This window comes from Cyprinodon variegatus, unplaced genomic scaffold (genome assembly GCF_000732505.1).
Source record: "Cyprinodon variegatus isolate N-32 unplaced genomic scaffold, C_variegatus-1.0 Scaffold251, whole genome shotgun sequence".
Classification (NCBI taxonomy): domain Eukaryota; kingdom Metazoa; phylum Chordata; class Actinopteri; order Cyprinodontiformes; family Cyprinodontidae; genus Cyprinodon; species Cyprinodon variegatus.
Genome location: NW_015150704.1, coordinates 543664 through 554511, shown reverse-complemented (window position 1 = coordinate 554511; position 10848 = coordinate 543664). Strand labels below are relative to the sequence as shown.

At 36.7% G+C, this 10848-nt stretch overlaps 1 protein-coding gene across 1 annotated transcript in view; it reads left to right on the top strand.

Annotated features, from left to right (window-relative positions):
• trpc5 (transient receptor potential cation channel, subfamily C, member 5) overlaps positions 1-8631 on the top strand; it is a 160435-nt gene extending 151804 nt beyond the window's left edge. Inside the window, exons 17-18 of the mRNA XM_015382161.1 lie at positions 3999-4088; positions 6709-8631. Of these exons, the coding sequence (XP_015237647.1) occupies positions 3999-4088; positions 6709-7722 (1104 nt within the window). The 3' untranslated portion in view covers positions 7723-8631. The remainder of the gene's footprint in view (positions 1-3998; positions 4089-6708) is intronic.
• Positions 8632-10848: the final 2217 nt, after the last annotated feature.

The window sequence follows — 10848 nt, the reverse complement described above, 5'->3', positions numbered from 1 at the left end:
TCCATCCATCCATCCATCCATCCATCCATCCATCCATCCATCCATCCATCCATCCATCCATCCATCCATCCATCCATCCATCCATCAGCAGATTAATAGATATATGATGAAACCTTCTTCAGCACATTAAAACTGCCTTGACTACCTCTGTCATAGCCCCCCTTCCAATTGTAACTGATGTTATCAAATCAGCCACTCAATCGACAATGTTATGACGTATTAGGTAATTCCCACTGGATTTTTTTTATGATTTTTTATATATTATATATATATATAAATAATAAATATCATCATATATTATTTTTTTTTTCATTTTACCTTCATTTTACCCATAACCCTTTAAAGAGCAGCGAGCACCTTACAGTGTCTTTGGAACAATTTGCAACAGAGGCTCTTGTTCGTGGACTGCCAGTCTCTGGTGTTTAAAACTACTAATTTTGAGATTTGCTTATGCCAGCTCAGCATAAGCAAATCTCAAAGTTAATTAAATTAAAAAATATAATTTATTCTTTAAAAACAGTCAGCAGGTTCAGGCTTTAAAGCTATTTACTTTTGAACAATATACACACTAGCTTTCAAAACAATTTGTCCTAAAAAATGTTTTTTTATAAATATACTGTAGCTGTATAGCGTAAGATACATGAAAGATATTTTTAGCTTGTCAACCAGGAAGATTTAACCGGAATTCATTAAGTATCAAAACACGTTTCCTGGAATAAATCTTAATTACAATGTAGTGGCAGGGGGTGCATAAGGACCACCCTCTCAATTTAATCTATTTCTTATCCTGTGAAACTCTGCAACATTTATATCATCAGTAGCCGTTCAGATTCAATATGCATCTAAATACGAGATAATATACACATAAAGCATGAAAATAAAATATGTCACTCACCAGAAATGCTGATTATTTATAAACAAAATCCATCTTTCTGTCTTTGTGAAGAAAGTCTTAGTATCTCCATTTAGTATCAGCCATTCAGCCCAAAAAAACCTTTAACAAAAGTGAATTGCTTAACTTGGCTGTAACCTATTTGCTCTAACTGACCAATCAGAAGACAGAAAAATTTAAATGTATGAGTGGAAGAAAACGTTCCTCACGAATATTGTTAAGGTGTAAGATCAGCCTGCACTGCTGAATCTGAAGGCCCTGGTAGATTTCATTGACATAGCAACGCACACAGGCTAAAATCGGATTGGACAAAACATGTAGCAAACACATAAATCTAATAGAAGCCAAGACGAGTGCTACAAAATTAAGAGAATGGATTGTTTGGAATAAATTAATACAGTTGTAAAGAAGAAAATTAAAGTTTAGGTTTTGAATGTAGGTTAGTCTGATTGCGTTTAGGCCAGCAGGCCTTGAAGGCCCTCAAAGCCCACCACTGAGTACTAGTTTTTAATAGTAAGTCAGATGCTGCCTTGTGGCTTTTTTTGCTTTTCTACTGAAGCCTAGAGTCTAACTTGTTACGACTAAACCAGACAGACACAGAACTATAGCTTTAACAAGACGATTTGTATCCTCAAGCATTAAAGTGTCTATTAATGCTGACACTTAAAGCAAAAAAAAAATCAGAGTCATGCAGACATTATCAGACTTTAGCAGCATTTTGATTCACTCTGACACTGTAGTCAGGTCTGTTTTCAGGAGCTTTAGAAATGAAACAAAGGGGATCATTTTCGTTTGTCTTCACCACAGCTTCCTTCACTTTACTTTCTTTGCCTCAGTGGTGCAGAAACTCTTTTTTTTTACTGTTTTTTTAGCGATAAATACATTTTGAAGGACCATAATCTCTGTTTTACGGTCTAAGTGAAAGTAAACACAATTAGTTAACAGGATTAGGCTTCTCCAACTGAGGTAATTGCCTTTTGTTTGGGGAGAAAGAGAAGACTGACACTAAATTAATTACTCTTCAGGTGACCACATGTTGGGATTGCACTTAAAATGAAAGCATTGTAAACCAGTCAGCTGGTAAGAAGTGGGTTGATGGAAGAAAAACGTGACACTGTTTAATTTAATATCATGTCTTTAGCTTCAGGTATACTTTATGCACCAAATCATTAAGATTGTCCCTTTTAATGGAATATTACTCCTTTTTTTTACTCTAGTTATTTATTTCAAACAGATTAAATCATTAAACATTTAACAAATGTTAGCAAAAACTGTTTATAAAGTAGCTGCATTCAAAATAGAACTTTAACAAAAAAGTTTGGTTCTTATGACCTCATCTTGCTTCTCACTTCACTGTACGTGTGTACTAGTGTTTCTGTTCAAATGTGCTCATGAATACAGAATGAGGGAGTTAAAATCGGCTTTTGCGGATATAACCCATCCTATATCTTAAAAAAGCGTTAATTTTGTGCTCGAATCAAAAGTTGTTTAGTGCAGCTGAATTCCATTCAAAAAGTATATTGTTTAATAAGCTCCAAATACAATTGGGTTTTTATTTATGTGTTTTTTTTTCACTTCCTTCACACAGATTGGTAGATGTTGGGGGTTTAACCATTTGGATTGTTTTGTTTTTTTTTTCATTCCCTTTATGTTCAAGCCCTTTTAAAGAAGTCATTTATTTTGTATTTTTTCCCACTTAGTGAAAAAATTTATCATATAGAGTAAACCTTTATTGTAATGCAGGATAGGACAGAAATCCAAGGAAAACATTCTTGCAATAACATGATCATTATGAACACGATGATCTGTGCACAGGACAAAGTAGAGTTGATAACAACTGGATAATTTCTTAACCATACCGCTAGAGGGCTCCAATGGATGTTCTTTCTCTGTTGCTTCCCCAACTAAATACCTGGAATATAATCATCCATCCATCTACTTAAACTCATGCAGTTTATATTTATTCTTAAAATATTTTGTTAATTCACACAAACAACATTATTCTGTAAAATTCCAAAATTTTGCCACAGCTTTTTCTTCACATTTTTAGGAATATTAAAAGTTGCACCAGCATGAGATAATTGATTAGCTTTAATGTTTAATCAGCTCAGAGGGAGCAGTTTTTGCAGAGTTGAGCTCTTGTGTTGATAAGAGAACACTGTGTGTTATTTCTGGCAGCTGAATCTGTCATTTCTATGTTCAGTTTTAGGCATTTTTTGTCAAGTAACTGTGCAACAAATCTTCCGAAGCAGGAGTGTCTGTAATGAGGAGCCAGTACTTTGTATTTGGCACTGCTGATTGTTCCTTTGATATCCACCCATGCTTTTAAAAGGCTTGTTGTGGGAATGTGTGCTGCACATTAGCAGAGTGTGTGGTATGCTTTTGGCAGAGGTGCTGAGTGACAGCATGCCAGACCGTCCTGTTTTGGCACTCACAAGTGTTGACTGTGGGCCGTTGCCTGTGTGTTAGTGTGTGTATCAGGTTTTGAATCACCACCCACTCAGCACCAAATGCTTGTGAGTTTTTGTTTTTATTCTATGGTTGGTAAATCAATGAGACTGACCCACATCTCTGGCTGATTAGTTAATGAGACAAGAGCAGTTAAAGAAGTGTTCTGGTATTTAGTGTTGATGACATTTTAAATATCAAGAACCTTAAATAGATGAGCTGTTGAATGTCTTTTTGCATATAACTGAGACAGTGATAGACTGTTAACTTCAAACAATCATTTATTCATTTTCATTGTCTTTAAAGTTGTGAGGAAGTCATATTTAAATGCCAAATCATTCTGGCTTAAACATGTATATAAATGTACTCTTTATCAGACGACATTGTCCCAAAAGTTAGAAAATGTCCATCCATCCATCCATCCATACAACCATCCATCCATCCATCCATCCATCCAACCATTCATCCATCCATCAATTTATATCACAACCAAAATGTCTCTAGAAGTCACAGTGCTTTGTTAGAGAACAATGTGAGTCAAATTAGGAAGATAGAAGTAAATTTAAGGTGTGGATGTGTGTTTGGTACCATTGTATTGTATATGCATAAAACTAAAAGCACAGCTTATTGTAGTAATCTATCAAACTTTTGTCAATAGGAAGTGATTCGAAACCTGGTGAAGAGATATGTGGCGGCCATGATACGGAGCGCCAAAACAGATGAGGGGCTGACAGAGGAAAACTTTAAGGTGAGTCTGAGGAAACGAATGTTAGCATTAAATGCTGCTGCGGAGAAAATTAATCAATAAACAGTGGACGTTTTATTGAAATACCATAAATGACAAGGCCTCCTTTTATTTGAAAATGTACGATAGGACTTTCTGTAAAAGCTAGATGTCCATGTTTTTTTTAAAGATTTTTCCTGTCAAAAATCTTCTGTTGAGTCTCTTTTTGGAGCATTTCTACCTCCTCAGTAGATTTCCCATGATGCCGTTGGAAGCCAGCCCTAAGCTGCTTTGAAGTAGAAAGTTGCTTTGGGCTTTTCAGCACAAACGCAACATCACATGTACATTGAACTGAGTTTCTTTTCTCTCCTGGAGTGTGTTACCTACATGTTCAAGCACACACACGTCTGTTGGTCCAAAACAGACTGAGACTATAGAGTTTGTGTGTCTTACTGTGTAAATAAGATGTTCTCAGAGAAATTACACAATGTTAGACAATGTTTATCTGTTACTCTTGAACTATGAAGTAGCTGTTACCTGATATTTTACATCTGTAGTGTTTTAACGACTATAAGTATCAGTTTTTCTAAAGAAAATAGTGAGACATAAATTAAACAGTGAGAGTATTAGTGGTATCCTCATGTAAAGCCTTCTTGGTTTGATGAGCAAGTGTATCGAATTAATACAGCATTCTTTTATATCTAAACAGAGTGTGCAGAATAAAGTGCTAAATACATCATTTTGTTGTACAACTTTAGAACATGATGCCAAAATAAAACATAGATAACTCCTAGCTATGAATGAGCGCTACTATTTAGGAACATTAAGGTTACCTATGTCGATGCAGTTGAGAAAGAAAAGTGAACCAAACCAAAGATTTTTTTATAGCTTCCTGTTTATACATTTAGGATAAGCTTGGACGCAAATTTGTAAAAATGTAAAAAAAAAATCTAAAATTTAACATTTAATTGCCAAATATGGGCACAGTGTTTTCTATATATTTTATATATTAATATTGACCATTCTCAAGTTTTTATTGCTTAATATTTTAATTGTATCTATTCAGGCATGTGCTATGCCTCCTTAGATTCCTGTTTTGTTATTTGAAGAAGCCCAAACCTAATTTCCACTTAAAGGTATAGTGAAGAATGTTCTTTTTTTCCTGGGTGGATGATCAAAATAAGTGGTCTTGGTCCTCCTAATTGTCAATCATTCTGGTGATATGTTTAGGTAAGGCCGTCCTACGTGCTCGTCCCCATTTTCACTTAACGGTGCTGAGTCTGACAGAGTGGAAAAATTGCAAATCTTCTTTTGGATAGTAAGCTTGTTTGAGTGATGCAAACATCAACTTTTGAACTGAGCGTGCACAAGGAGAAATGGGCTCGTGCACGCTCGTGCATGCATTTAGTAGTAGTTCCCTCTCGGAGTGGGTACAGGGTTCTGCATATCTTTAATGTAGTTCTATACCTTCAATGTAGGTCTATGCTTTCAGCTTTTTTTAAGTTTTACATCACACTAAATTGAAAATAAGTGTTTTTTTTACATATCCTAATTATTGCTGAGCCCCCCCAACAACAAAAAAAAACAACAATCCAATGTCTAGATTAGAGCATACTCAGCACGTTTAGTACTTTAAAAACCCAAATATGTACTGAAATGGGTTTTGTGGGCTGTTATATTCCTAAAGAGCATGTATGAAATGTTTGTTGCATTTCTGTAAATATAAACTAAACCTTCGAAGACTCTAAGTTAAACTGAAACCAGATCGTCTTTTCTATATGAATGTCTAAACTGAAATCCTCAGTTTCCTATGTGACACAAATTATACAGTAACGACAGCATGAAGACCCAAAATAAAAAAGGGCTGGTTAAAGTCATCTCTGTAATTTAAAACCAGAAGAAAGCACAAAGCTTGAAAATTTTAAAAAGACTGAACACAACTGGACTGAAATCCTTCTGATGTTTTGAGGACGCAAGCAAAGCAGCAAAAATATTGCCGACCAAACACAATGGTGGAGCGTTATGATATGGGCTTGTTTTGCAGACACAGGAACCAGGCTCTTTGCAGCAAAAGATTCAATACTGATCTCTTCTAAAACCGCTTTGTAGATTAAAACACAAGGCCATCATCACATGGCACAAACTCATTCATCAACAGCAAATCTAGGGAAAAATCGAGTCATTGCAATAGAAAATTCTCACATCAACATATATCAAACCAATACTTTAAAGGTTTGTTTTAAATTAGTGATTCATATATTTATAGTATGTACTATGGTTTTTCAGATGCAGCTCTTGCAATTTGGGTTCATTGTTCTTTAATAAATTATCACAATGTTGTCTGTTTTTGTGCAATGATATTTATAATACCCAAACATAGCTTGGTACTCTAGGAGATTGAGTTTTTTCTCTTTTTATTGCTGAAGCACTTTTTCTCCTCTTCATCCTGTGCTGATGTACATGTGGTTTATTAATCCCTCTTTTAGGCTATGATCAGCTCCTAACACTTAGCCTCCTGACCTTCTTCTCCCCTGTTTTTTTCTTTCATTACAAGCTTTAAATTGGCTCATCAAAAAAAAAAAAAAAATGGTGTTTAACATTTTAAACAATGTATCATCAACCAATTTGTGCACTCTCTTTGCAGGAATTGAAGCAGGATATCTCCAGTTTCCGCTACGAAGTGCTGGATCTCCTCGGCAACCGACGTCCTCCCCGGCGGCATTACTCTTCCTCCAGTGAGACGACAAGAGACGATGGTGCGATGGTATCAGAGGATGATAGTGAGCCAGGTGACTGTACCGCAGCAGGAGTTGGAGTCCAGAAGACTAAAAGTGTCACCTTCTCCAACCCAGTGGAGGACGACGTGAGGCCAGCACCGACGCTTGGTGTGTCTGCGCTGGTGCGCTCCATTTCAGGGTTGACACAGATAGACAAAGAAGAGGAGGGGAGTCTAGAGGACAAAGTGGGATGGGGAGAAGAGGAGGAAGAAGATGGGAAACCAAAGAGCAATGGGCTAAAGACAGCTATGATGCCACAGACCTCCACCAATGCTCTCCCCTCGCCGTCTTCATCCTTTTCCTCAACGTTAACGTCATCACTTGCTCGCACAAGAAGCCGCCTGCAGCGCCTCTCAGGTCCGAGTGCAAAGACAGACTCTTTTAAACGCCTCTCATACTTGTTTTCCCGTTCCAAACGCAAAGCTCCACCAACACCACTCCCTCTCCAGTCTCCGCCTTCATACACAATTTCTGATGGTCTTCTCCGTCCCCTCGGGAGCCACACTCATTCCGACTTTGGACTCAGCGATGTTACAAGAAGCGATTCTCACCTGAATGAGGTGGGTCGCTCAGCGGACAGTACATCATACTCACCGCTCAGAACCAATGGGCGGGACTCCCTTCTAACGCTGCCCCTACCGCCCCCATGCCCTTGCCAATCCCTGCACTGTGCTTCCAACATGTCTGAGTCCAGCTCAAGACTCCTGGACTCCAGTGAGGACGTTTTCCAGGTGGAAGGCATAGAAGGAGCAGGAGAAGGTGGCATTGATCGAGGAGGTGGAGGGGGGATGATGATGATGGGAGGGTGGGTAGGGCCGTGCGACGATGTCTTAGAGGACAGCTGTGATGTCATAGAGGACTCTGTCACCACGCAGCTATAGGAAATTGCTGAAACTGTTTTTTTGTTTGGCTATTTGCTGAATACATACAAAGATGGCACGATACAGAGAGAGAGGAGCATGGACCCTATGGAGTTTTTGGATCTCTGCATGATTAATTCTGGATTTATGTGAGCTTTAACCTTCCCAGCTGTGATTGGAAGAAGGATCCAATATAGCAGATGTTTATGGATTCAGTTTGATGCAAAGTAGGGATTTTTCAGGTGACATGGGAAATGCTTTTGTCCAATGTTGTTGATTTAACTATCTAAGGGCTCTGATCAACTAGATTTTTGAGAATGACCTGCTTCAGACCAATGGATCTGTGACCAAAGTTAGTAAAAATCCAACATAGAATAGCCAGCTAAAGTTGCAAAATTATAGTATCTAATTTAGGTTAGCATATTTTCAATATATGTAGATTAGTGATGTAATATTGATTTGTGATTTACTAAGCCATTGTAATCAAATTGGTGAATAAATAGCAGGTTTTTGATTAGCTTGGATGGTTTCATAAATTGAGCTTATAAACTAATGCCATACCTCTCGCCACTAACTAACAAACTCTTTATTGCAAGTATTAAACCTCAAATTGTCCCTTTGGCATAACACAGTTTAAAATACTTTTTATTTATTTGAAGAGATTCGTTTGGAGCTAATGAATCAAAATCATTCCACTAAAAAACAGCTAGCTGAACTAATCTAATATCAACCAAAGGATACAGATTGTCATTTAAGTAAGTATCCATATGTTTACCTACCTAATTAGCTTGTTGATAAATGAAATTGCCTCTTTGTTTGCCAGCTGCTAAGAAATCGATTGGTAGCTATTTTACATCAGTAGATGTCAATTAGACATCAGTAAATGGGAGCTATTTAAAGCTACAGTGTGTAATAATTACAGGGATATACAGTCAGAAATGTAATATATTATACATAACTATGTTATTTATCATCATCTACGAGCTCAGCCTCTTAACCTTAATATTTGCGTTGCCTTAGAATTCGTTATTTATAATTACATAGGAGCGGGTCTCGCAGCCATGGAGGCAGACATCTTTGCGCTACGGCAGCGCAGAGCCAACAAACCAGCGATTACGAGATCGCCAAAACGTCACAACGATGTAGAAAAAATAACGGGTATATTTATTATCTTAAGTCTACATGAAATCTATACCCTACACAGACTAATGAAATACTATCTGTAAAATTATCTATGTAAACAAACCTCATCACTTGAGAAGGTAGGTGATGCGGACGTCGTGGAAGACATTTTGTCCTGTAACGCTCGCCGTACTGTTGGGGGGGAGATGTTCATGTTGCTGCAGTCTGACCGCTAGATGTTGCTAAAAGTTACACACTGTAGCTTTAACCTACCATAAATTCAATATTAATTTTTTGTCCTCTAGCAAAATCAAAAATGGAGGAATTAAACTTAACCAGTAGTTTGGGTCATGGGTCGGCTCTGGTACCATTTTGTGAGTCAAATGCTGGAAAGTCCGGAAAGCTCTGTCCATGTACTTCCACCGTCAATGCAGCAGATGACACTTTGACAGTGTAAGTACATTAATGACTCCAATATAAAATCTTCTACTAAATCATCACAAATTAATTATGAAAGTAGTTAACAGATTAGCAGAATAATATTGTCTAGGAAATTAGGTAATAATTCAATACAAATAAATATTTTATAGTTCTACATTTTGATAAGGATATAAATGTCTTTTTAGATATTATGTTATAACCATTTTACAGGATATAGTTTACTATAATTTTTTAATAATCCATGATAGAAAATCTTATTTTCAATTGTTTATTCAGTAGAGATCCAAACGCATTTCTGTTTTAGGAAAGCTTTGTGGTTCCTGGACAAATAGGTGATTGATGGTCATCCAGACAATGCCTAACTCGCTCATTCTGCTGAGGTAGCTATCTACTACAAAATAAAACTGTCACATCTCATTTAAGCTACAGTTAGAGAAGCCTAAAATACCTCCTGTTATCTATTTAAACTGAAACTACAATGAGAAAGAGAAATGAGTGATGAAACACTAACAAGAACAGCTAAATTTGACTAATTATTAGTTATAATAATTACTTATTATACAAACATGGATTCAGGTCACGGTCCGAATGACAGGACAGAGAACTGGTCTGTTTGAAAAATTAAGAATCAATGGGACTTAGGAACTTTTTTATAACCCAAATAGTTCAATAACTCAAGTCAATGTGACATTGATGGAGTATATATAACTGTCTCATGACCTTTGTCTAAGAAGGATAAAAAGCTTGATCACACCATATAGGTTGATGTATTTTGTCAGTACAGGTGGCACTTTTGATTATAAGATGACAAATGCAGATTTAATTTGGGGTAAATTAAAAACTGAAAAATTTATCTTCAAGCAGTTTTACTGAGTCAGGACAAACTGTTCCCATTGACATTTTCCAATGAGACCGAAGGATTTTATTTATCAAAGCTACAAAAAGTCCTGCATTACTCTGGAAATTTCAAACAAATGCTGGTTTTACAAAGAGCTCCTGCAACATTCTGGAGAGGAAACTGCTTTTTTTTTCGCCTTCAACTCAAAAGCCTCTTTCCCAGGAACCAAACATGGAATCCCTAATGGAATAAATTTGGATATAAATGTTTTTGAATGCGGCTGGAACCTTCAATTCACCTGCAAAGGAATATTCAGAAGAATACTTTTACTGTAAGTGCAATACTGATCCCCCCTTTACCTCTGGACTGATGGATTTAAGTCCAACTGGATCTCTGGGATGAAGGGCAGCATGGAAGCAGTGCTCGACTGTTGTAGTATGCAACCTCTCTCTCTGCATCAACAAGGGCCAAGGAACTTTATTTTATCTTAACACCACTTATACTAGTAATAATAATTAAGAATATAATAATAAGAGACTGCTGATAATAATAATAATTATAAGGACTTTTCCAGTTTCTGTCTTTGCTTCTGTTTAAGCTGCCAGCAGTACCCGGGCTTCTCGTTCAGCTCTTCCTTAATAAGTACACTTTAACTTGGTAAACGGCAAATGTATTTTGAGTGAAGAGGAAAGGAGATAAAAGATATTTAGAAAACACCTTGGATGGTTTTGTTTTAAAAATGAGTA